Source organism: Theobroma umbraticum, unplaced genomic scaffold (assembly GCF_002168275.2).
Source record: "Theobroma umbraticum cultivar Fairchild unplaced genomic scaffold, ASM216827v3 scaffold_56.0, whole genome shotgun sequence".
In the NCBI taxonomy this organism is placed as follows: domain Eukaryota; kingdom Viridiplantae; phylum Streptophyta; class Magnoliopsida; order Malvales; family Malvaceae; genus Theobroma; species Theobroma umbraticum.
In genome coordinates, this window is record NW_018397256.1 from 2880765 (window position 1) to 2907398 (window position 26634).

Below are 26634 nucleotides of genomic sequence, written 5' to 3' on the forward strand. Positions count from 1 at the left end.
GTGAAATTTCTAGTATTCAAAGTTAAAACCCATCTGCCAGAGGTTATCCAAATCTAAAGGTCATGACATTTCCAACTCATCCTTTGGAACAGATAAGGTGTTGTCAATCGTTGTGAATGAATACAATTTGAGGACACGCTTTGTGGCCATAAAGAAAAGGTCCAAACGGATATGCCTTTGTCAAATTCCTTCTTCAAATATATATATATATATATATATTGTCCTCTACTTTTGTCAAATTACCTTATCTCTAATATGTAAGATGCAAAATAAAACAGTTTTTTATAATTAAATCAAATCAGTGATAGGAAAAATAAGAATCTTGACTAATTTATTGATTCTGTTTCAGTTATCTTGATGTTATATAATAAAGAATGTAATTTTAATATCTATGTTTTAATGAGAGAGGAAGAATAATTTATCTATCTTTTTAATTTTTTTACAATATATATACAAACACATTTTTATTTATTTATTTTTTTCATTTTTTTAGTAGAGTCCAAATTTAAAATTAATTTTAAATATCTTTTATGAAAATTAATTTTTTAATATAAAAGTCTAGAAAAGTTCCAGGTTATGCTTGTAAATCGACGGACAAGGGAGATATTTGTTGAAGCAATAAAGAAGTATATATATGGATATTTTAGTTTTAAATATCTGTATTTTTATTTTTAAAGAAGTTAATATCTATATGTGCCAAATGTCTAAATAGGTGGATATTTAGTAAAATATCTTAAGAACAAAAAGAGCTTTGACTCCTGAGAACTAGAAAGTGCAAGCTATTGATAATTGGATGACATCCTGATTTTTTCTTTTTTTATTTTATTTGTTTGGTATTAACTATTAGCATGATAATAGGGAACTTATGACTATTTATACTAGGGACCCAAACATTCTTTGAAACTACCTTTTTATCCCAAAAGATTTTCAAACTCAGCTTTTCACTTGGAAAATATTTTCCAAATAATTACGTTAAGAATTAGTATAGTTACTTTTTTCTATAATTTCTAAGGAACGTCAATATTATTTGCTTTCTATTAAGAAAATTTCTTTTATCATTATTATTTAACAACCAGTTACTTTGTTTGTATTCGAGTATTTAGCTCATTAATTAATATATGATCTCCCTATTTGAAAAATAAAGTTCGAATCCCTTGTCTCTCAATTATTAAAAAAAAAAAACCAATTGCTTTGTTTTCTTTCTTGTTAGATATATGGACCTTTCTTTTTCTTTCAACCCAAATAGGCAAAAGGACAATAATTTGGTACTGTTAGCTAAGGCTAAACCAAGGAATTACAAGGGGATATGCTTGTAAATTGAACTTGATAATTTTGTATATGACATAACAATACAGATTTAAGTAAGTTTGGATTTAAATTAGTTGTGTATTAATCGTGTCAACATGGTTAAGACACAAATGATTCTTATCTTAATTGTGTCAAACCTGCTCAATCCATTTAAGATACGATTAGTTAATCGTGTTATCCTATATCTGTATAACTTGTGACTAGTTAATTACTTATTTATTTAATCGTTTTCACTTGTCGTGTAAACATGTTTAGCACTTATATAGTTAAAGACCTATTTATTGATCTATATTAATACTAATATTTTTATAATGACTAAGATTTATTGATGTTGAATTTATTACATTTGAATAATATATAATTTTTATTATAAATTTGAATAATAAAATTATATATTAATTGTACATATTTTAATTTAATCATTCTAATTGTGTGTTAATCGTGTAAACAACTTTTTTTTTTGAATGGCTCATGTAAACAATTTTAGATCATATAAATTTCAATTGTGTTATTCTTGTAAACAAATCATATCATGAAGTATAAAATTTAACCTGATACATGAAATAAATGTATTAGTTGCATTGTATCGTGTTGTATGTTTATTCAATGTATTTGTATACGTGCTTAATATTCTAACAAGAGTAATTAATTGTGTCATATTCGTATTTGTATATATATTTATCTATATAATTGTTAATAACTTATACATGAAAATATAAATTGTCAGGTCTACTATATATATACGAAAGTTGAAAAATTATGGCAAAAGGTACTTGCTTTTGATAGTGAGAAGGGAAAATAAGAAATTGTTTATATTGGTTTAATTTTCTTTCAATCATACCCAAGCCAGCACAGTAGATCCGTAGATGTTGATAAGGATGAAAGAAAAGGGGATTAGATTAATGTACAGGGCAGAAGTAATGAGTTAAACAAAAATGCAGGGGCAGATTTGCAAAACTCATTAAAATGGTTCGATTTTTGTAATCAGAAGCCAATGAAGGTAATAAGCCCAACGTTTGATTGGCATCTGCCACACAAAAAACGGCAAAAGACACCAAAAGGGTTCAATCAATCATTGCGTTTGTGAGATGTCCAACAACCCTAACCCCTTCCCCTGAGACACGTGAAAGTCATCCAACCACGAAAGGCAATGCCACCTCAGCCCTAAAAAAATCCAGAGAGGCCAATGAGATGGTGCCATCTCAGCAGATAAGAAACCCTTCCCATAAATCTCCAAAGAATGTTGCAGGAGGTATGGGTGGCATACCTGGATCAATCCAACCCGGTCCATCCAACATTGCCCCATCATGAGGATTACGAGGTTGGGTTACTCAAATGCCCTATGTTTCGTCGTTGGAATATCAGAAATGCCACAATTCTTTTATCACCCGTGCTTATTTTATTTCCTATAAATAAAAATTACCGTCGATGACCAAAGTATGGTCCAAAAAAAAAAAGAAAAACATTATTATGAATGTCAATGGATACTTTATAATAAGATGCATTACTTGACCCGATTAAGTAATATTAGTTATAATTAAATTCGAATAGAATTCAAGTAATAAAACTACTATCTGTACCTAATTACAAATAATAATTTTTAATATTAAAATTTGATTTTGTATATTTTATTTATAAATTTTATATCATTAATGTAATATTTATTAATTATTCTAAACATAATTTTAAATTTAAATTTATTTTTTATGAATTAATTTTAAATTATTAATTTAATTATTATTAATAATATACATAAAAAAAAGAGTTTAAAGGAGCAGTATTTGGGATATTATGGCAAGGGTTTGAACAGAAATTTAAAAATTTAATTAAATATTTTTGTTGTTTGAGAATTTCACAAAATAATAAAATTTGAATTAAGATATTTAAAAAATAATGAATATCTTATTCGTTAATGTCTTTAATTATTGCATCATTGTGTTGAAATAAATTGGTCATTAAACATCCAATTAGATTCTATAAATATGCATTTCATAAAATATTATCATTTTTAAAGATGGGTTTGACATTAAATTTTCATATTCAGGTCATTTATGATGTTCTAATTGGCAATATGCCGTTGAAAATATTGCTCTAGATGACATTCAGGTTTCCACTACTTAGTCTTCAACTTTTACGTTGAGCAAGTGGTACCAAAAGAAGAGAATGGGGAGGAAGGTCAGTATAGTAAAAGAGCAATACAAAATAATTGAACTACCTAGGCAGGCAGGTAATGGGGATGGAGAGAGAATGAGAGAAAGAAAGACAATGAACGGTCCCCAGAGAAAACTAGCATTGTCTTTTCCTCTGTTGTCTATCTCTTCAGTATAAGTCACAGTCCAAACTCCAAAAACCGAAAAAGAAAAAAGAGAGCGAGGCAGAGGCAGAGGCAGAGCAGAGCTCCTGCCATTTATATCTAACGGACCTTTCTTGCCCTTTTTCTGTTTCCTCCTCGTGACCCACTCTGCTCCTCCTTCTCTTCCTTGTGCTTAAAAGACTTTCTTCTTTTTATCTCTTCATTTGTTTCCCTTTTATTTCCTCAGCTCAAATCTTACTCTTACTGGCTAACTATCCGCTCTCCTAGATATTTTTGTTCCTCCTTTCCATTCCCTTTGCCCGAAAGCTAGGCAGCCTGCATATATGGGCTTCTTCTAGGGTTTTGTAATTCCCTTTGTTTCCTAGGTGAAACATTAGTCTTGGGAAAAGGAAAAAGAATATGCTTGCTGCTTAGAATTCTGCTGTTTATTTGTTTAGTTTACACTGAGGGGTTTTCAGGGGTTTTTGAATTCTTCTTCGGAATTGGATTCCTGTTTTGAAAAAAAAGAAAAAAAAATTATGGTATGGTATATTCCCTTTCAGTTCTGCCTGTAGATATTTCTTTAATTGGGGTTCAGTATTCTAGGGTGTTCATGTTTACTACTTCAATTCATAAAGGTTTTGGCTTTTTCCTCTTTTTATAATCCAGGAGCCTTTGACTCTTGTACTTCCAGGGGGTTTAGGGCTTTGCACTTTTTCCAGGGGGCATCATTTCTTTCCCAATTCAGGAACCAACAAAGAGTGAAAAATTTTAGCTGTTTTTGCAATTGGGTCTTAAGAATTTTCTCCCCCAAAGAACGATGTCTCCTCAAATGGGTTTCCCTTGAATTCCCGAGGTTTTTATTCTAGATCTGCTTGTTGCCTTGTAGCAACCCTGTTTGAAACTTTGCTACTTTTGGCTTGCTAATTCACACTTTCTGCTTTGTTTGTCGGTGGTTTTTGGTATTGAATTTCTTGTTTTTTCACATGAATTCACAGAGGTGTAGAACTTGAATTCTCGTACAACTTTCAAGGTTTCTCCCCTTGTTATTATCTACAGATGTCTTCGTGTTTAAGCGGAGGCGGCAGGACCTATGCGTTAGACCTTGAAATAATAAAATCTCCATCCTCTTCGACCAGAACTTCTCACACATCTTCTTCACCTTCTTCAACTCTCTCTGAGTCCAGCAATTCCCCCCTTGCGATCTCCACTCGGAAACCACGAACCCCTCGAAAACGCCCCAACCAAACCTACAACGAGAGCTGCAGCCCTCCTCTCCACTGCCTATCCCAATATATTTTCCTCCAAAAACCTTACAAAACCACGTAAATTCACCAAGCCTCAGGACTCTTTCTTCAATGAATCGTCTGAATTATTGTTGCCCTTCCGTGTAATTGACGACTCTGGTTTCTTGCTCCAGAATCAGCCCATCCGAGAAAAACCCAGTTGCCTAATTGAGCCAAAAGTCGTGAATTTTTGTGACAAGTCCTGGCAAAGTAGTAGCGGAGAAGTCAATTCCCATGGAGGAGGTGGTTCCACGGAAATGGGATTCAGCACTGAATTCCAGGAAGATTTCGATGCAGAATCGATTCTTGATGAGGAAATCGAGGAAGGTATTGATAGCATTATGGGGAACCTTAGCGTCAATCAGGAGACATTGGATGAGTCCAATGGCACATGTCACGGTGCCCAAATCAGCCAAATTGGTTCATGGTATGGGAATCCCATGGGATTAGGATTTGGCGGGAGATTTGAATTTGGGTTTGGGTTCGGATTGAGGAGGGGAGTAAGAGCGTTGAGACATGTTGATGAGGGGAATTGGTGGAATTTTTCTACCGTAGATGTGCTACAAATCTCACCAAAAACTAAGACCAAGGTCAGCAGAGCAGAGAAAAAGAAAAAGAGGGTGGAGAAACCAATTGTTGTGACGGAGGCGAAGGGTTCGGACATGCCTAAAGAAAATCCGAAGCCAAATCCGATTGCAGGGTTGCAATTGAAATTGAATTACGATGAGGTGGTGAATGCCTGGTCAGACCGTGGCTCGCCCTTCGCCGAGGAATCTCCAGGGGCTGAAGTTGCTGGAAATGATGTCTATGTATGTTTCTCATCACCCGCTGGGAAATCAAAATTTCAATGATTGCAATTTGGAAATCCCCTACTCTTTACAGCATAGTTTGTTAAGTGTGCCTGAAGGGTCTGTCTGTAGGGTGTAGCAATGGTTCAAAATAAAAGCGTGACCACTTTCTGCAGCATAAGGTTTTATTTCCAGGACTACAAACTGTTGTGGTTTTCTTACTTGCTGCTTCAAATGTGCCATTTTGGTGTTGTTTTATATAGTTAGCATGGGAATGAGTCGGTGGGGTGCCTAGGCTTCCATCCGCGGCTCTCGTGAGGGGCTGACCTTTTCTGTTTTCTTTTCTTTTTATTAAAAAAAAAAATGTTTCCTGATTTAAACGAATCGGACGGTTCACAAGATTTTAAAGGTTTCAAAAAGAAGGGAATTTGTTTTTCTTAGGCTTTTCCCTTTCGAAGGCCCACCATCTTATGGTGTAGTGTCGTTTTCAGTTTTTTAGGGTAATACTCAATTCTTCTTGTTTCATATATTGTTTTTTGACATTATTAAACAGAGCATATAAATTTTATTTAAACTATCATAATATTAAAATAATATAAAGTCTAAGAAAATGGAACATATTTAGTATTAACTAATAGAATGGTACATGTATGTATGTATGTATGACAACGACAGAGTTATTTATTAGAGGTGGGGTGCGAGGCACTGAATTTTTTCCTTTGATGAACTTTTGGGGCAGGCCAGGCTAGCGCAGATCGATTTATTCTCGGACGGGGGAGGGGTGAGAGAGGCTAGCGTGCTTCGCTACAAAGAGAAGCGGCGTACGCGCCTCTTCTCTAAGAAGATCAGGTATCAAGTCAGAAAGGTCAATGCTGATCGACGGCCCAGAATGAAGGTTTGATTTAATTTCTAAGTAATGCTTCTTCGTCTATTCTCAGTCACTGTGTTTGGGTCCTATGGCCTATTTTTATATGTTTCTCTTTTTTTTTTTTTTTTATATATACAATTTATTTTTATATAATATTTAAAATGGAACGTGAGTTTAATAGGATTAATTAAATATGACATGGTGGTTCTAATTAAAAAAATTATAAAGAATGAATTGTTATTTTTTTTTCTTTGTCAAATAGCTAACAATAAAAATAAAGGGTTTTTCTTTTTGCAATTAAAATATTTAATCGTAGGATTTGTACTACATTTAAGTGTCTGTATTGGACCTTTTTTGTACCTTATTTACGTTTCTTTCTTCGCTCTGGATTCCAACAGTGTTGTAATTATAAATTAAAGAGGAGAATGTTCCAACTGAATTAAGTTCTCAAATCCATTAGTTTATATTTTGCTTGATATATATAGAAGGGAAATCTTATTCATAATTTTATTTTACCTAGTTTGTATTCTTTTTACAACTTTAACTAAATAATTTTTATAATTATGTTAACAGCCACATTGAAAGTAAGGAAATTAGAGAAAACTTTAGAGAAAAAAGGGAATTTTTTGTAGAGTGCGTTGTCTCCCGATTCACACAAAAAAAAAGAAAAAGAAAAAAGCTAGCTCTAAATCCTTGATGCTAAGTCAGTAATCTTTATACATGACATACTTTTGTTGAAAAATGTAAAGAATTACAAATGAATTTCATCTAAATATTTAATTAAGTAGTAAAAAGATTAAAGGCAATTGAATCTCAAATCCTTTAAAATCTTAGCATTTTTGTGTAGTCATGAAACATTTGCTTTTGTTTTGCTTTCGTTGTCTGATTCTTTTGTGTTTTTGGATTGAAGGTTTGTTGATAATGTTGCAGGGGCGATTTGTCAGAAGGCCAAATTCTGGAGAAAGGTGAAAGGAATGGGGACGGAAAGAAATCAAAGAAGACATGCTTTAGCGTCTCTTTTCATTTTGTTAAACCTTTTGCCTTACACTTGAAAACTTAGAAGTTAAGGAGATGAAGACTACTAGTTCAAGAAGAGGAATGTAGAGAAATAGGCCAACAAGGTTTTTGCCTGCCTTCTTATTCTTTGTTTTCTAGTCTTGGGATAACGCTGTTGGTTTTTTTTTTTTTTAAAAAAAAAAGGGTTTTTGTTGAATTCTATAGTAGCACATACAAGAGACACTATTAATTGAATACTTGAATTCAATAATGATAACCTAATTGCCTTTCTTTTTTTTTTTTTATTTGAGGGAAGGAAAATTCAAATTTTACGTTTTAAGTAAGAGATTATACACCAACTAATGCATCAGATATTTAAATATTTTTTTTTAATCCTATCAAAGGATATTTAATACGTTAAATAACTATTTTGTTAGCTGTATCAAATATCTTTTATTGTAGAACACTTTTGATTCACTCTAATTATATTATTAATTTTTTTAATAATTGAAAAAGGAGAGATTTGAACCTTGCTTTTAAGGTAGGGGATTATATACCAATCAATAAGTTAAATGCTCAGATGTAATTATATTATTAATTTATTACACAACTATTAATTTAAAAATCTCAAATTTATATTTTTCATTATTTTTTATTTTGCTATGCTATTGCAACTGTATATGTTTTTAATTATAAATTTATATTTTGAATCTTTTTTTAGAGAATATTTATAAAAATAGAGAAAAATTAAGAATGGAGAAAAAAATCATAATATAAAAAATACTTTTCTAACTTTAGTAAAAATCTTGTTCTTCTTTTTTTTTATTATGTTTCTCTATATTTTTAACCAGAAGGCATAAATTATTATAATTTATAATCTTTTTGTTGATACATAATCCTTTACCATTTTATGTTTGTTCATTTTTCTTTCCTTCTTTATATGTTTATTAGTATTATTTAAATTTATATGTCTTTAATATTCTCTAAATTGATTAGGAATGTTAACAAGTATGGTACTCAATATTTTCAAGGTAACTTACCTTGAATCCTATTAATTTATAGGGTACTTGAACCTTATAGCTACTGGAATATAATTTCAAAAATAATATCTCTACTCTTTATTTTTTTTTCTGAAAGATACTCATACTCTAATACTCTAGACATTATCCGTTAAATATTCGAATCTGTTAATTACCTAATAATGCAATTCAAATTGTTTTATATGTTCATGGATATTAAATTTAAAAACTTGAACCCAAACTCGAATAAAAAAATTTATTTGATATCTTATAATATATAATTTACAAATGATTTAAATTTATAACAACAAACATTAAAGGAATAATGCTTTAAAAAGCCCTTGAACTGTTTAAGAAAAATCAAATAAGCCATTGTTCTTCTATTACGTTCAATCATTGACTAATAATTGACTAACTACCATTAGTCAAACTGATAACTATCATTTTCATTACCAAATTTAACACTTTTGCCAAACAAAAATTTTTATCACTAAAGGTTCAAATTTCATCTATAATTTAAAATACTAATGGATTTTCGACCAAAAATTTTATCAGTAATTTAAAATAACTAACGGATTTTGAATGAAAAATTCTGCCTTTAATTTAAAATATTGATAGATTTTCGATAGAAAATTCAATCAATAATCAGGTGGAAATATCGTGGTTGGTAAAGGTCATTTTGTCGATAATTAAATATTTCGTTAGAAAATCTTTGATAGAATAATCCATAGAAAATTTGATTAGCAAAGCATCTAATCTGTCGGAAGCATGATCGGTGGGTATTGATTGCCTTCCATTGATAAATTATTGACGAAATTGGTGACAGAATTGTCAATAGAACTCAGTGTTTCGATTTTTTATAGTTTCTGCCGATGATGTCCTTGTTTCCTTCGGTGATGAAGTTTATTATGCTAGTAATATTGTGCATGATTTCGTTGGTAAATTGCTATATTAGTCGGTAATTCCTTTGGTAATAAAGTGGAATACAATTTTTTTTTACGAAAATTGAAATTGATTGGTTTTGTTCATTTTTTGTTATCATTTCAAATGAATAATACAAATACAAATAATAATATTAAAAAATAGTAATATTTATAAAAAGTATTCGATTTTTATAAAAAATAAAAATAAAAATAAAAATTGTATTATTCAATATTACAATCAATTAAAAAATATAAAAATAAATAAACCTACAATCTAACTATTGCTATTATCCCCTGATCATGTTTCCTCATTACTAAAAGGACTTGGTTGCTATAATGAAACCCTAGAATGGACTGTTGGCTCCATGCAATGGAGAATCTATGTAATGCTCAACTCCATATTCGATGGAGGCTATAGCATTGCTAGAAGGGATTGGACATTTAAGTTACACCAAGTAGTGATGCAGTCGACACCTGGGTGCCAAATCTGTAGATGTGGGTTCGAGTGATCTACGCCTCTCCAATGGCCTTCGACCATGCTCACAGATTGAACTCCAACTGGGATGATGACTTTTGATTGTATTTCTGCAATAATGCAGAAGCATATATTTTCTATCAAAAAAATAAGATGAATTGGTAATTAAATTTACTTGTCGACATGGGTTCGAGTGATTTGCATTCCTTTTATAACCTCCGACCACACTTGTGGATTAAACTCCAACTGGGGCGATAGCTATTGATCATACTTCCACAATAATACATAAGCATATATTTCCTACCAAAAAAATAAAGTGAATTAGTAATTAAATTTTTAAATGACATATAATGAAAACAAATAAAATTATATGATGAAATATAAATTGGTTATTTTTATTACTTACATTAACAATCTTGGACTTATTGTCCACAAACTCTCCACTGCCCTTTATTCATTTGTGAGTGCGATCCAACAATTAGGAGAATATCATCAGCCTCTGATTGCAATTACAGCAAAACAATCATCACAACAAGATAATAATCACAACAATCACTACAATGTAATCACAATAAATAAATAAATAACAATAACTGAACAATATATCTGTACAGTTACAACACAACAATAACCGTATAATATATACCAATACAGCAATCGAACAATATATTCTTTCTATTACAACACAATGACGACAAAATCAATCTCTAAATCGTCACACAAGCACAACACAATGAGAAGAACAATAATCACAACACAGTTACAAGAACAACAAACACAATATATATACAAAATATACTCTTCATATATATATATATATACATACATACATACATACATACATACTGCAACATGTTTACTCACTCAAAATCACAAAAATTGGCTTTTCATTCTTTAGCAACACAATGACAACAATATCCATGTCATAACAATTCATATGCAAATATATTAATGCGAGTTAAGAACACGCACCTTTCTCTTCACATGTACAACAAAAGGTAAAGAATTGCCTGTGTGTTTTATTATGCTTCCTTCTTTAATTGTTAGGCAATTCTCCTTTGCCTTTTGGAATCGATGCTACCTCTCATCAATGCCTCAAACATTATAGATGAATGCATCCCCAACTTCTGTAGTGATCTAGGTGAATCCACCTCCTTACCACCTTTTCCGTCAAAATCTTTAGCTAATTTTGAAAAAAATATTTTTAACCAAAATCCTATCTAAAATACCAATTAACACACCAGGATTCAAATCCTTCGAGTTTTATCACCCTTGACTCTTTCCTCTCCCTAACTGTTTGTTAATTCTGAATTTGCCAACTGTGTAATTTTAATAGCCAAAAACCCCTTATTCTCAAAACCACTCTTGGCAAGCTCCTGATCAATCTTCTTTGCTCTGGCCGACTCTCCATTTGGTTCAGATGGAACCCTTAATGTCTTTCTTCTCAATTTCTTTTCTTCCTCTCTAGCTACAATCTTCCTCAACAGAGGGCCATTCTTGTTCCCTGCACCCATTAATACCACTTTGGAAAAACCATGAATACCAAAATGATGAATTGGGCGTACACTAGAGATGACGACTTTAGCCTTTTCTACAACAAAAGCTTTCTTCACAGTAATTTTTTGCCCAATAAGAACATGCCATTACCATGTTGTACTACATCATTTCCTTCTCTTCCTTGTACCAAACAAAATGAAAGTTTTTTACACGTTTTTGAGATACTTATGGAACGAACACATCCACTGCCACTTTGAATTGATCAAAAGCTTCCTTATATAAACCCATGAAACCCAACCCTTAGATTATCCACAAAAACTGAAAAGAGAGACACCTCCTCCACCCTGCAATGCCTTGAGACCTTTCTCGCTGCATCTCTTTTATGCCTATTTACTAAAACACGTTTTCTCTCTTTTTTTTTCACAATGTTGTTGGCCATGTTGATTGATATTGGTGTGGTGTTAACAAAAAATAATTATTTATTTTTTAAACTCTAAAAAATCGTAAAACTAAATTTTTTGAAAATTTTTGAAAATTTTAAAATATAATATTTTTTTTTATTTTTTTAAAAATTTTGAAAAATTAAAAAAGCCAAAAATATTTTTATTTTTAAAAAAATTTCTAATAAGTGAAAAGTAAAAATAATTTCTTAAAAAAATTCGAAAACATCAAAAAATAGATATAACTTAAATTTGGAAGATAACAGAAATGGCAAGCTAGCTATCTGAAGCTGATCTAAAGTTTGTTGATTAGATTTGGCTTTGGAAAGAGAGAGGAAAAAAGTAGAGTTTCTTTAATAAAACATTATTTTTTATTTGTAATGTTTCAAATTTTTTTACAAAATTAAATATTATTTTTGGTTTTTTAATTTTTTACAATCTTTTAAAATTAAAAAATTATTTCTTTTTTATTTTTTTTTGAAATTTTAAAAAATAAAAAGCTATTTTGGTTTCTTTTACTTTTTAGAAAGTTTTTTTTATAATTTTTTTGAAAAATAAAAATGATCTTTAGTTTTAAAAATTTAAAAATTATTTATGTTTCTTGTTATTCAATTTTAAAAAATTAATTCTCTTCGATAACACAAGTTCACATAAGGAATGCTATTGTATTTAATAAAATAGGATAAAATACTCACTTTTCTTAACTTTTAGTTATAATTTTACACGAATTTATTAATTTTTAAAATAAATAATAAAATTTAAAAATTTAAACATCATTAATAAAAAATATAAAAAAATTAAAATTACTTTTTCTTTCTCTTTTTTTTTTCTCAAACAATATGATCAGCTTCCCATTAGCCGATTGACCACCTCATAGCAAGTGCTCTCCAAAATAGCTTTTTAAAACATAAAAAGCTATTTTGGTTTCTTGTACTTTTTAGAAAGTTTTTTGTTTTTTATTTTTATAATTTTTTTGAAAAATAAAAAATATTTTTACTTTTTAAAATTTAAAAAATTAAAAATTATTTGTTTCTTGTTATTCAATTTTAAAAAATTAATTTTCTCCTATAATATAAATTCACGTAAAGATCATGAATGTTATTATATTTAATAAAATAAAATAAAATATTTATATTTTTTTAATTTTTAATCATAATTTCACACGAATCTATTAATTTTTAAAATAAATAATAAAACTCAAAAGTTTAAACATTATTAATAAAAAATATAAAAAAATTAAAATACCTTTTCTTCCTTCTTGTTTTTTTTCTCAAATAATATGATCAGCTTCCCATTAGCCGATCGACCACCTCACGGCAAGTGCTCTCCAAAGGGAGAGGAGCACCTTTGATCTGGTGCTCCCATCCCTTTCTTAAAGAGAATTTTTTTTTGTACCAGAGAGAAAAATTTAAAATTATAATTTATATAAAAATAATTTTTAAAATTAATAAAAAATAAAATTAATTTTTTAAAATTAATATATCATCCAATTAATTAAAATATTAAAATTAATTAATAACTAAATTTATATATCTAACAGAAAATATTCTTTCAAGATAGGAATGTATATTTTGAATATTAATACGTCACCGTGAAATTATAAATAAGGTCAAGGGTGACAATATTTTACCTACTAAAATATTGATCCTCGCTAGCCGTTGCCGGTCCATCCCCACGTATATATCTCAAAAAAAAAAAAAAACCATACAAATTCATATTGCTCACCATTGGAATAGGGGGAGGAAAATACACAGTTTGCCCTGGTGCCGGTACAGGGACTTCCAGGTACTTATACCCATTTATCAGTCTTGGTTACTTCTGCTTCGCTTCTTTGTTACTCTATTTTTGGGTATTGCCGAGATGGAAAGTGAAGGTCAAGGATGGTCTTCTGAGAATCTTGCATATATGGAACTCGCAATTCAGCAGGTAATTACAACCCGCCTTTTTCTCCCTTTCTATAATATAATTTCCGCATTGCTACTATTGGAATTTAACCCCTCTCTCTCTCTCTCTCTCACACACACACACACACACGCAATATTTATCTCATCTTTCAGGCAAAACTTGCTTTGGAAAGCCTTGAAGTTCCTGTTGCGTAAGTTTTAATCTCATTCTTTTGGACGAAATTTGAGTTTGGGTTCTATTTTAGTGGTAAAACTAAGTAAAATTATACTACCTTTTTTAAATATATCTTCCTAATGTTTGGAAACAAAAATTTATGGTTTGCTGCTCTGCAATAATCTTGTATTCTCCAGAATAATTAGAAATATTCTTTTTTTTTTTTTGGGAATCTGGAAAGAGGTCCGGTCAACATCTTGATATAAGCCTGGTTATAGCTTATATAATTAACTTAGTTAGGAAGGCTCTAAAATAATTTAAGTTGAGGAAGTGTACTCAATTTGGTGGTACGGTTGATGGTGTTTGGATGCGACCCACTTATGATGGTAGTCGTGAAGAAATATACAAAGCTAAGAGAGAGCTCAAACATCCCAGAAAGTCTACAATGGTAGTTTTATAATTCATTCCATAAGCCTGAGAACAGAACTCCATTACAACTCAGAAAGATACCTTTTAGCTAAAGAATATGTGTGCCCCAATAGAAATGCAATTATTTCCTTCAAGGTTGTCTTGATTGAAGGGTTGAAATGACTATGGAAAGAAGTCATATGACCTTTTTAATAGGGTGCATTTTTACATAGAAGATGGAAGACTTGAATAACCTGGAGAATTGACCAATAAAACAAATTATTTATAAACTTGGGACCGAAAGAAAACAGCATTGTTACACACACAATTTGCTGTCTCACCAACTAATCTGTAAATCAACATGATCACCAGGGTCCTGAAATTTTCATCGGCATGCACTGTGTCATAGACTCATAGGTTAAGTTTTACCCAACGTAACAGATAATTATTTGCGAGGATTAAAGTATAAGCTATAGTTGCTACCCATGTAAATTCAGCACCAAGTTTCAAGCCATGTAGCTACCATTTTATTCCTAGGATCAGGTGGTTAAGCTGCTGTAAACTTCATCAATATCAGTTAACTTCAGTAGATCCCCATCTTCTTTGTGTGTATATTTTAGTTTGAAAACTAAACTGCTTTTTTTGCTCAAGTCAAGGACGTACAAAATTCTCATTGTAAATTTCTTCACTAACTATGCTGTTTATATATCAGCTGTGTATTCATCAAGGATGGGAAGGTCATTGCCTCTGGGAGAAATCGAACCAATGAGACACGTAATGTAAATTATTTCCCCATCTTTTTTTCCCCCTTTTCTGACATTCTCATATTTTGTGTCTCCTTGATCTCTCTCGTATCATGTTGGCTGTGCACTTCTCTATGAAGACATTTAGTGCATAAAATATGTATCTTGTGTGATGTGTGTTTAAGAAACATTTATGCTCGTTTGTGTAAAATTTTGTTGCAGCTTGATCTTCATATGCTCATCATCCAGCTGTAGCAGTACTCTATTGTTTTTTACTAGCCGCGTAACTTTTTGATTGGTTATAACTGGAAGAACATTTCAATGACGTTCATTTTTTCTGTGGACACTATGATCTAAAGGTGAACAAATTATTAACTATTGCTTGAAATCAATTACAGTTTGCATACACTATTTACAGTTCTGAGCTAAGTCGTACTAAGGAAAATAACTTTTGACTCTGCTTATCTTCACTGCTTTTTCCTCCAACAGCGTACAGAGGTGATTGAGAGAGATGGAAAATGAAAAATGATCTATTCCTTTTTGGCCAAAAACTCTGCTAAATTTGTTTTGGTTGCAGTTACATTAGCATCTTTAGTGTTTTCTTCTTGCTCCTGGATGCTTATGTTGGTCCTAAAGTTATAACAATATCCTCAAATGTCGTTTGAAATTTGAAAATTGAATAATATCTTTGAAATATCTTTCTTGTCTGTTTACTTCCTTGGTCTGTATCAAGGACATTTTCGCGGTCTGCCGAGAGCAAACTGAAAATTTATTTGTTCTTTTTTGGTTCTAAGCTCCAAAAAGCAAGATAAATGTGCCTTTTCTTCCCTTCTTCCCCCTTTTTAATTGCTAACTGAATTTTAATCCCATCTTTTCCATAATCATTTTACTATGATTACTAGGTCCATGTTGTTGTTTAGCTTTATGGGTTTCCTCCTAGAGGGAAAAAAATTATATGAATCCCCTCACCCCAAAATTGTGGGGTAGTTGGTTCATAAAATGCAGTGCTTTTGCACAATTTAGGGCACAGGCTGCAAGGTTCTTTGATCACTAATGTTCTCATAGTTTTGGTCATGTCTAGGCTTCAGCTATAATTTAACATTATGTCAGTGGACTATTATTTCAAACTTCATCTTTTTCGGCAGCTCATGGAAATTATATGGGTTTCTTCATTCTTTTTTGGTGCAGGCAACAAGACATGCAGAAATGGAAGCCGTAGACATTCTTCTGGAGAAATGGCAGAGAGATGGACTTTCAAAATCAGAAGTTGCTGAAACCTTTTCAAAATGCATTTTGTATGTTACATGTGAACCATGCATAATGTGTGCTGCAGCTTTGTCAATTCTTGGTATCCTTTTTTTCTAATTATAATACTTGAATTAAGGAATCTATTATTTTGAATACTTTTTATTACTTTTTTCATTAGCCTGATCCTTGACAGAGTATATCCCATCTTAGGTATAAAGGAAGTATATTATGGTTGTGCAAATGAGAAATTTGGAGGGTGCGGGTCCATTTTATCCTTGCATTCAAGTTGCTTTGAGCCACCTATCAGGTTTGTTTTGGAACTCATTCTTGCATGCAAGTTTTTACTTACGGGTTTTTTTTTTCATCACTATTGTTTTTCTTTGTCCTCAGTAAATTGAGTTTGAACTTCTTATTTCATTATACTGTGCATTTGTGATAAATAGACATTCTATGCTTGTGAATGCAGTTAGAAGTATGGAAAATGGTAAGTAGACAAAAGTACCAATAACTAAATAAGTAATTGCAGCTATTCATTATAATTGAAATAAGCTAGCTAACCACCTTACATATATTTGAGTGGAGCAGAAGCCTTGTGCTATCTGCATATGTTGTATTTATACCAAACAAGTGAACTAAAAACCATTTCCTTTTTCACTCTTCTTCATTTTATGTATAGTGGCATTATGCAGTTTACTAACCATTTTCTTTTGTAGTTTTTTTGATGAGACCATATAAATAACAAATGCATTTACTATTTTCATTTTCAGAAAATACAGTTTTTATTTCCATTTGCTAAATGCATTTTAAGATATCAGAAAGTAGGAATTAGGGCTTAGGGTTTAGGCTTCAACTTCTCTGCTGTAAAAAACTTGTGTTTTCCATGTTTTCTTCAGCCTTTGCATCATTAATCCCTTGTAGTGTACGGCATTTTAGCTTCCTCTAACCTCACTGTGTCTTCGGTTGTCTACACACTTTTTGCATAATGTTGGTGAAGAATAAAAGACAACATTTTCCCTTCCCTGTATATCTTAAATGCTTCTGCAGAAGTTTTTGCCTTGATGACAGTCATATTCACAACAAATGAGAATTTAGAACTGTTATCTAATTGTTCAACTGATTCCATGTAAATTCATCGGTTAAGTTTGTAACAACTTTTTTATGGTGAAAAGTTGCTGTCTCAACCTGATGGATGATTAATTACTGTCCCTTGCGTATTGCCTGCTCTTTCTTGGTTATCTGCTTATATTGTCTCTTCATTATAGTTCGATTTTACAGTTTTTTCTCTAATGTGGGAAGGGGGAACTCATTAATGGTGAAAATTTTTTCTTTCTATATTCATCCTATTCGATTTATTGGTAAATTTTGCAATTCAAGTGAATGACTTTTCTTCTGTTTGTCTTTGCTCTTTTAGTGCTGAAGTTCCACAAAGAAAAGGTTTCAAATGTACAGGAGGATTGCTGGCCTCAGAAGCAGTCTCTCTTTTCAGAAGTTTCTATGAGCAGGGGAATCCTAATGGTATGTAATTTCATCATGATTTAAGTCTGCATCACTGCATTAGGGAAATTGCATATTCTTGTCCATTGAGGCAAAGGGTATGAAAGAAAGATATAAACAAAACACATTTAGAATTGCTTTTGATAGCAATAAAATTCTACTCTCATGTCATTCCAAACAAACTAACATGGCAGCATTGCCCTGAGTTTTAACTTTGCCATGAGAGTGAAGCAGTTATCTAGGAATTAGAGATTTGATCTGAACTCAGACACCATTGTAGCATATTGCTTTAATTTGTATCCAAGTGATATACTACTCCTGAATCTGTATGGAAATGCCAGGCAGGTGAAAATGTGTCGAAGTTGGGTGTTTTTGCTCAAAAATTATGTCAAATGTTCTGAAAGAGATCGTGTTGGTCAAATCATACGTATAAGAATTTAGAGTTAATGCATTCATAAGTATGTAATGAAAAGGCAAGATTACAGTATAACTATGCAATGAATTTCTCCGAAGGTGTGAAAATGTGATTGATCTCAGCTTCAGTTAGGAAGGCATAATAGCCGCATACCTTTAGGTGATGGATTCTCATTTCCTTGCATTTGTTTCTATATAAATATGTCTGTTGTGATTGGATAACAAGAGTTTGGACTGTTTTAGCATTTTGTTTTAGTTTGTCTTTGGCAATCTTATAATTCATCATTTTAATTTTGTTTATCTTTCAGCTCCAAAACCTCACAGGCCTCTGGTTCGGAAGGAAGTTGAGTGATATACTTAGATTCAGGTTGGTTAATGCCAATTTCTTCATTTATTTTTATTTATTGCAGTCAATTTGATTTCAAATGGCTTTACAATCTGTTAGTTTCCTAAGCTAACGTCTTTTCATTTCAAATTTCTTTGGTAAGGATTAAGGTCTCGTAACAGGATTTGGAGCTGACCAAATGTTGAAGAGAAAAGCAAATAACGACTTATGAAACTGACTTAAAGAGACATTTCAAGTATGCGGGTTGAATACATAGTTTTTTTTGTTTATGGGATTTAGACTCTTTAGGCTCCTGGATATAGTCACCTTCTGCAAAGTTTGAGTGATCAATCAAATTATTTCCTTGTCTGTTTTTTTGAAGCTACGCACAAATGAAGTCTCCTTCCATTGTGTAGGGTTGGCCATGTGAAGATCATGTTATGTTTTTCTAAGTCTATTCAAGATCATATATCCTCTGAAACTTGTTCTTTTTATCTAGCATTCAGTCTCATAAAACATTATGATGTCAAGGGGCACAAGACTCATGTTCCCTTATCCATTTTCTATCATGCTTCTATTGCTTGAGATGAGACAGGCTGATGACTTTACCCGATAGCATGTAGCATGCATTGAAATCTCTACCCATGCATCGCTAATGTGACAGATACCCTGGGCCAGCTTTTATCCTCGTGAACGCATCAGGGATTTAGCAAGCTGCTATTCCTTGGCTAAATCCGATTGAAATGCAGTGAAAACTTCATATCACTAACGCTGTAGAGATACTTAAGATCAAAGCCAAACATCTTTATCAACTGGTCATACTTTCTTTCTTTCATTCTTTCTTTCTTTTTCTTTTTGGGTCAGCACCAACTGTTCCATATACTTAAAATAGCAACTGAGATTCACTCAATAGCCCGCTAGCATATTGGAAATATTAAGTGAAATGATTCCCATTGCAACTTGAGGTCTGGTCAAATGGGCATTTGACAGAAACAACCATCAGCACCGCTGAAAGTGCTGTAATAATGGTCACAAAAGGTTCCACAAAATCAAACCTTCTGCTTTACCTCTGCAATGGGAATATAAATAACAGATTCTTCATGTAACCGGTTTTTATTCACCTTCCTAGCTTTGCTAGTTTCTAATCTTAATAATGTTTGCCTCATATTCTCGAGCCTCACCTTAACCCTACAAAGCCTTTCCATCTCTAACTCGAACTGCTGTAATCCACCCCCAACAGCAATGTTCACCCTCTTCTTCTCCCTCTTCTTTTTCCCTTTCAAGAGCTTCTTCAAGATCACATCATCGCTCAACTCTTTTCTGACCTGAAAGACAATGTTAACACATGTCAAAGCATAAAACATGTAATTTTAAGTCACTGCTCAGATTCTATCTTGGAAATTTTATATCGTTGGCAGTCCATTATGCCATTACATGCTTAGGTTTCAAATGAGCCCAAACTCTTGCTGTAAAATGAAATACATAAAGTAGGTCCTTATATATATAATTGTTAAATCCAAAGTTGGAACTCCATTTGGCCAGGCAATGTTTGATCAATTTCATTCTAGACTAGATTATATTAGCAGCGTGTGGACCTAATTCAATGAAATGCAAGGAAACCTGCATAGACTCAAAAAACATCCAATCATTATGTTGCAATGTTATGAAGAATCTTATCTACCTCTTAGGTAAATGTAGCAGAAGTAGACCTTTATTGAAGTGAAAAGTCAATTACCTGAGGGTCCAGGCAGCGAAAACTATACCCCAAATGGAAAGGCCCAACAACCACAGTGCAAAATAGAACCTAAAGTGACTTTAAAGATGAAACTTGATCTGACTATAATTCAGTTATTTAAAAAAGTTGGCATACTCAGCAGAAGAACTGTACCCTCTATTTGGGAATTAGAAGGAGAAGGGGGGGGAGAAGATGGAGAGGATACAATTCCTCTTAGGGGAAGGAGAGAAAGGGGCATGTTCAAAATTTTGTTTAGTTAAATAAAAGCCGTAGGAAATAATAACTGCCCTTTTTAAGTCAAGAAGAAATGTTAAAATAAGGGCAATTCTGTCAGCATAATATAATTTGTTTAATGAGGAATCTTTCCCCTCCCAATCCTCTCAATTTGGAGGGTTTAAAAGAAATTAGGGTTCAGAAAATTTTCAAAGAAATACATAACCTCCTATTAAAATGTTTCCAAACAAGGTACGGGGTATAACCCTCCCAGACAGAAATGGCAATTGGTATTTCTTTTAACAGCAATCTCAAAATCAGGAATTAATGAAAATCCAATTTTTAAGACACTTGTCTTGCCTCAAAAGGCAGATAGTAACATTCTTTTTGTTGAAACCATCTAGAAAATAATCTTGAATAAGAATTCTTGCTCTAATGGCCATTAAAAGTTAATGCTTTCTTTAGGTTGCTTCCAATTCTTTAATCACTATGATGAATCAAGTGACACGAACAAAAGAGAAGTGAAAAGGGGATTCCAAGTTACAACCAGAATCTCAGCTAAATTACCTTGTTGCTGTTTGCAGGTGAAACAAGTGAAAGTCCATCACGTGGACTTCTCTTTAAAGGGCTGTGTAATGACTTTGAGTTTGGACTCTTTCTCACTTTCTTTTTCAATCTCTTTGGTGTATGTAATAAAGGTTTTTTCGATGTATCTTCCAATTGCAGGATATCAGGATCTTTCCTCTTTGGAGCTTCAAGTTCAGATTCCTTGGAGACTCTAGGAGAAGAACTCTGAAGGTGGTCTGCTCTCTCTACCTGATTCACATAGAATCTGTGAAAAAACCTTTCAATTTTCTCAAAAATAGACGAAGTTTTTTAAAATTAAAATCTCAAGACTTTCTGTGAATCTCAATAACTCCTGCCGACCAACCAAAATATAAAAGACTCGGGCAAAAATTAGCAATTAAAAGTTCTTCTAGCAATTAAAAGCTATTATATAATAGTAAGAATTAGCAATTAATAGTTTCTAGGAGAAACAGCAGTTGATAGCATCTAAGAAACCAGCCTAGGTTTGAACAGCCACAAAGAAGTACCAATGTATTTTTAAGAGAAATCTAAAGGTTCACCATCAATCAAAAACTTGCTATATTTGAAAGAAGAGAGGAGTTGGTAGAAGTCCAAATATATTATAAGATTTAAGTCCAAAATGTAACTCCAAATATAAAAGATCCATAGAAGAAATGTATAGAAAAGCAGGAAAAAATTGTATAGAATAAATGAACATAGGCAATTATGGCAGTGTGCATGCAGTGCAAACAAACCTTTCTGCTTTTAAGTGCCAAGTACCGGGCATTCTTGAACCATTTATTTACCTGGAACATGAAACTCAAGGATAAGGACTAGAAGGTACAAGAAAAGAAAAGCTAACAAGTTAGAATTGTAAATTCTGTGGAGGATATAATAATAATCCTCTAGTTCTTTAAGACCTCAGTCCAACATACATTGAATTCTCTTTTGCTATTTTGCACTTGCTACCAAATCCACATGCAACAATGATTATTCCATTCTCTTGGCAATAACTGTGATACTAGCCCAGATAGATTAGATGCTACTAGATACCATAGATGCATGACATACCCTCTATTATATTGATTTCAAGTTACACACCAGGTAAATTCCAGGAAAGAATGCTTTCAGTGGGATGAATTAAGCATCATGAGAAAGCAAATGTTATCCAATCCCTCTCTCCAGAATGAAAAGTATGGTCAGTTGGTCACTCTAGTTTCCAGAGAAGTATTTGTAATTATGGGCACCAAAATGTATTATCAATTTCTAGACACCTTTCTTGGAAATAATATTTTGTAAAACTTAGTTTTTACCTTTTCAGGCTCAAGACCCAATTCCTTTGAAAGATTCTCCTTGATGACTCTAGAAGGAAGTTCATTCTCAGCAAACACCTGCCGGAGTTTCTGGAAGGGCACAGAAGAAGGGAGTGCAGAAAATAAGCAGGATGAAAAATACATTTCTTCTTAATATTAAGAGAGAGTGCAGACAACAGTTTGGGAAAGGAGAGAAGGACGCTCCAATCATGTGCTTTTTTGGCAGAATTCAAGTATTTCCTACCTCTACTGCAGTGGGAGGAATTCTGAAAATAGGTCTCCTGCTCTTCAGATCCGAAGGTAGTTGTCTTCTTGTTTCTGTGGTTTCAACATTTGGATATTTTGTCTCACTTTCATATAAAGTCATAAGTGTGCTGGCAGCATCTGACTCCTTTTCTCTACGCTTTCTTTTACCAGGACCCCAATCTTCATCTTCACTGACTTGCTCATATGGAGGAGCATCCTTTCCAAACATTTCCTGTTCAGAAAGGAGAAACACACAGTACAACAAAACTTTTAAGTAGTCTGCAACAACAACATGCAGAACTCTATATTATTGTTTCCCCTGATATAGAATTGTAAGAGTTAAATGCTATGTTTCTTAAGCAACACTATTGTGGCAAATCATGAGTAAGTATGCAACAACCATCTAACGTTTGCCTATGTTATGTACAGCCATACACTAGAAATTACAGGAACAAAGCAATGACATATCACAAAGCTTTCTTCTTTGCAGACATTAACAAATTTAACTCCCACCCAACCCAATTCTGCAACTCCCAAACATGTCTTTTCCTTTCTTTTATTTTCCCGTTATGCGTTCCTACCCATTTTTTCCCTTATTGAGGGTTCACTTAGTAGATTCAGTAAATTACTCAAATTTCCAACCTTAACATGCATTAACATCAACTTATTTTTTCCTTGAATAAAAGCTGATAAATGGGCAACTAAATAGTTCAAATGTTATGGAAATTGCTTTGACACCTATTCGCACAGTGATTAGTTAAATGGTTGACACTCACATCATATAGCTTCTTGTAATCAACTGCTCTTCGCCTCCTACGGCCAGAAATAATTTCCCCATCACTGGTTTCATAAGAATCTACACCACTGTCAACTGAATGGTTTTCTTGCCTTCCAGATCCCGAAAAATCTTCACCATCCACAGACCAACTCAAGCTAGTTGAACTGTCTGTATCATCTGTATCATCACCATCAGTGGCTGCCCCACTGACGCCGCAGCTGTTTTCCTTCCTCTCTGGATCATAGTCATCATCTTCAGAATCATCTGAAGGCCATTCCTCCTCTGGATTTAATGATGCAATCGCACCATCAGGGAAAGCAGCTTCATCTTTAAAAATATCCTAACCAATGAAGAATGGCATTGTTAATTTGATTAATAGAGCAGTTAAACCCAATTCAACTACAAAGGGCAGTAGGATGGATGAACACTAGATAAAGATTGCAATAGTAACCTGCCAATGGCTGTCAACAGAGAAGTGGGTTCCAATATGTGCATTCATTGCTTCTATAATTTCCATCTTACAGTCACAAAATTTGCAAAACCAGCCCTGATCTCCCGGAGGTACTGCACATTAATAATTGAATGTATCTTATTCTCAAGCCATTTGATTTATAATTCAGATCAACTTATTCATAATATTTACACAAGTAGAACTTACTATTTTCAGTGTCCAGTGGAGGATCCAGGCACTTTTGGTGGAAGGCACGGTTGCATGTTCCATCACAAAGTACTATATCATTATCTGGAAAAGCTTCATGCAACTTGCACTTTGCACAAAATATCTAAAAAAAAAAAAAATACAGGACAACAGAAGAATGAATATCCAAATCATGGCTTCAATAATATCAAGCAAATCAAGATTTATAGTTTGGAATGAACAGGTATTCAAGTTTACATGTTCATGATAAACAGATCCATCTGGGGCAATAACAGAGCCTTCAATGCTTCCTACTGAACTAAGAGAATCCAACTGGCGAATTGCCTCACGTATCCCAAGCTTGCACTTCAATATTTGCTTCTTGGCTCTTTGCAGTTCTTTTTCTGGCCTAATCTTTTCTCGACTGTGATAAAACAAGATAAGCAAAGTAAAACGGCTAATAGCCAAAGAAGGTTGGGGCCAATCCAACTATAACTAATTGATTTCGAGTTGAATGCTTAAACATGGTAGAGTTCAAAATTTTTTACTATGACATTTTCACTAGTACATGTGATAGCCTGTCTTCCCTAGTTGTTCTATTAGGCTTACTAGAGAAAATGTTAAGTTGTGTCATATCTTACATTAGTTTGATTAGGCTTTAGTTGTGTTATATTGAGACAGAGTCTGTAAGAAAAAAGGTTCTATACCTTTGACCTTTCCAACCTTCCCCAGAGTAAGCATCAATAAGATTCTGCTCCAGCTTCATTTTAATCAGAAGGTACCTTGTTCTTCTCTGCAACCGTAATGCTTCATCCAGCTCCACCTTATCCTTTTGCCTCTTCTTTTTCTTCTTGGTTAGATTTTTAACTCTAACATCTTCATTAGCCTTTTTACTGTTTTCCTCAGAACTACCAGATGCAGCATTTTTACCTTGGAGCTTGGATGAATCCAACTCCTTGGAAGACCCTTTCTTGTTTGCTTTGTGCAGGTTTGTCTTACTACCTACCATTTTGCCGGAAGAGACATCGTTCCCCGTCCCCTTGCTAATAGAGGCATTAACTTTCTTCTTCAAAAGGGTCGAACCAACTTTCTTTACATGGTATTTTGGTTTACGTACTCTGCCATGGGATAGTTTACTTCGTTTTTTGAATTGTAACGTTGCAATTAGCTTAGACCCAGCTTCTTTCTTAGAAGAAGAGGACTTGGCAGATCCATGGTCATCTACTTTCTTACCAATACCACGCATACTGATCTCTGTTGTATCAAAACTGAAAAATTTCGGGCACTGCTAATGAGTAATTATTTCTATATCACACCAAAACTAGATACAATCATACATTACAACATAACTCCATCATGTCTATTTCTTTAACTGAGGGAACTCAAAAAGACAGAAGATTATCACACCTTTGTCAATTGATCTTTTCACAGTTTGCAGTTTTACACTATCAACCTACTCGAAGAAATGTGTCATCAAATTGTATCTTATAATCGACAATTTTTTTAGATTTGAGTCTGAAAGCAAAGCAGAAGATCAAGAAAAGGAAATTCTTGGTGGGAAGCAAATCAAAAGAAAAAAAAAAAAGACAGAACCAAGGGGAAAAAACAGGCATGATCACCCACAAGAAGAAGAAGAAAGAAAACCCCATTTCACAACTGACCTGAAAGATGTTGCAACTGTTCTCTGCTCTGCATATAAAGGCAAAGAGGGCTTCAAAATTTTAATTAGATTGATTTCGACACATACATACATACATACATATATATATATATATATATATATATATATAAGAATAAAAAGAAAAAGAAAGAAAGTTTGGGATTCAGTTGCCCATCATGAGCTGAAATTGGATTCTTCCCCCAAAGCGCCACCCCAACAGTTGCCTCTGTCTAGAGTTATAGGAGGAGAAGTCCAGTCTTCTTAGTTCTTCCCCCCCACCCCAACCCCAACCCCCACTCCCTCTCCTTTCCTCTCCACTTCCACTTGCATCTTTCTCTTTTTCTTTTCTACTTTTTCCTTATATTAAAATTGCACCTGCGCTCATTTCATTCGAAAATATAAATAAAAATAAATAAATAAAACTACCTAATTAATTTACCATTATTCATCTTCTATAACGGTAGGAGGAAATAACAGGTTGTTGCACTGCTACTTTTTCATCAGGGAAGCTTCAACTTTCTATTCAAAACCACACATGTGAAAGTTTTACATTTTTTACTTCAAAAATATTTATATTTGAGAATTTATCTCAATAATAAGAACATATTTTTTAAGCATTAAAAACCTTCGGATACCACTTTTCAATTAAAAAATTTACATATTTCATTCATCTTTAGAATGACGTTTTTTTTTTTTTTCATTTTGAGCATCTATACCCTTACATTTTTTGTATTTTTAAATTAATTTTTACTTTTTTTACTTTTGATATTAACAAGTATTGTACATCAATATTACAAAAAAGATAAATTAAATTAAATTTATCTATGATATATATAAAAGTACATATGTTCATGCAACTTTTCTTGATAAAAAATGACTTTTTTTTGTTAATATTTCTACAT

General features: G+C 32.6%; 3 protein-coding genes across 3 annotated transcripts; 2 read left to right on the forward strand and 1 right to left on the reverse strand.

Moving 5' to 3' along the window:
* Nucleotides 1–3590: 3590 nt before the first annotated feature.
* CIA2 (chloroplast import apparatus 2) lies at nt 3591–7918 on the forward strand. The gene is given in 4 exon segments (XM_089782774.1): nt 3591–4861; nt 4863–5696; nt 6415–6570; nt 7474–7918. Coding segments are annotated over 4 exon segments (1230 nt in total). The 5' UTR covers nt 3591–4660; the 3' UTR covers nt 7513–7918.
* A 5666-nt stretch (nt 7919–13584) lies between these two features.
* On the forward strand, nt 13585–19064 carry EMB2191 (Cytidine/deoxycytidylate deaminase family protein). The gene is made up of 8 exons (XM_021420866.2): nt 13585–13819; nt 13951–13988; nt 15072–15138; nt 16291–16450; nt 16561–16657; nt 17762–17865; nt 18567–18625; nt 18747–19064. The coding sequence occupies exons 1-7, from the start codon at nt 13754–13756 to the stop codon at nt 18608–18610; spliced, it is 576 nt and encodes a 191-aa protein (XP_021276541.1). The 5' UTR covers nt 13585–13753; the 3' UTR covers nt 18611–18625; nt 18747–19064.
* A 137-nt stretch (nt 19065–19201) lies between these two features.
* Nucleotides 19202–26001, reverse strand: PRHA (pathogenesis related homeodomain protein A). Its single transcript, XM_021420864.2, has 11 exons — nt 25734–26001; nt 24780–25340; nt 24331–24496; nt 24094–24217; nt 23887–23999; nt 23434–23775; nt 22656–22889; nt 22412–22501; nt 21854–21904; nt 21099–21347; nt 19202–19908 (listed from the first exon to the last, which is right to left on the reverse strand). Exons 1-11 carry the CDS (start codon nt 25823–25825, stop codon nt 19633–19635), a joined length of 2298 nt encoding a protein of 765 aa, XP_021276539.1. The 5' UTR covers nt 25826–26001; the 3' UTR covers nt 19202–19632.
* Nucleotides 26002–26634: the final 633 nt, after the last annotated feature.

Coding starts and splice junctions, on each gene's coding strand:
- EMB2191 (XM_021420866.2), top strand. CDS start 13,754: ATGGAAAGTGAAGGTCAAGGATGGTCTTCTGAGAATCTTGCATATATG. Junction 13,820..13,950: donor TGGAACTCGCAATTCAGCAG/GTAATTACAACC, acceptor CTCATCTTTCAG/GCAAAACTTGCTTTGGAAAG. Junction 17,866..18,566: donor TGAGCAGGGGAATCCTAATG/GTATGTAATTTC, acceptor TTTATCTTTCAG/CTCCAAAACCTCACAGGCCT.
- PRHA (XM_021420864.2), bottom strand. CDS start 25,825: ATGTATGTATGTGTCGAAATCAATCTAATTAAAATTTTGAAGCCCTCT. Junction 24,218..24,330: donor GATCTGTTTATCATGAACAT/GTAAACTTGAAT, acceptor TTTTTTTTTTAG/ATATTTTGTGCAAAGTGCAA. Junction 21,348..21,853: donor TGGCACTTAAAAGCAGAAAG/GTTTGTTTGCAC, acceptor TATGTGAATCAG/GTAGAGAGAGCAGACCACCT.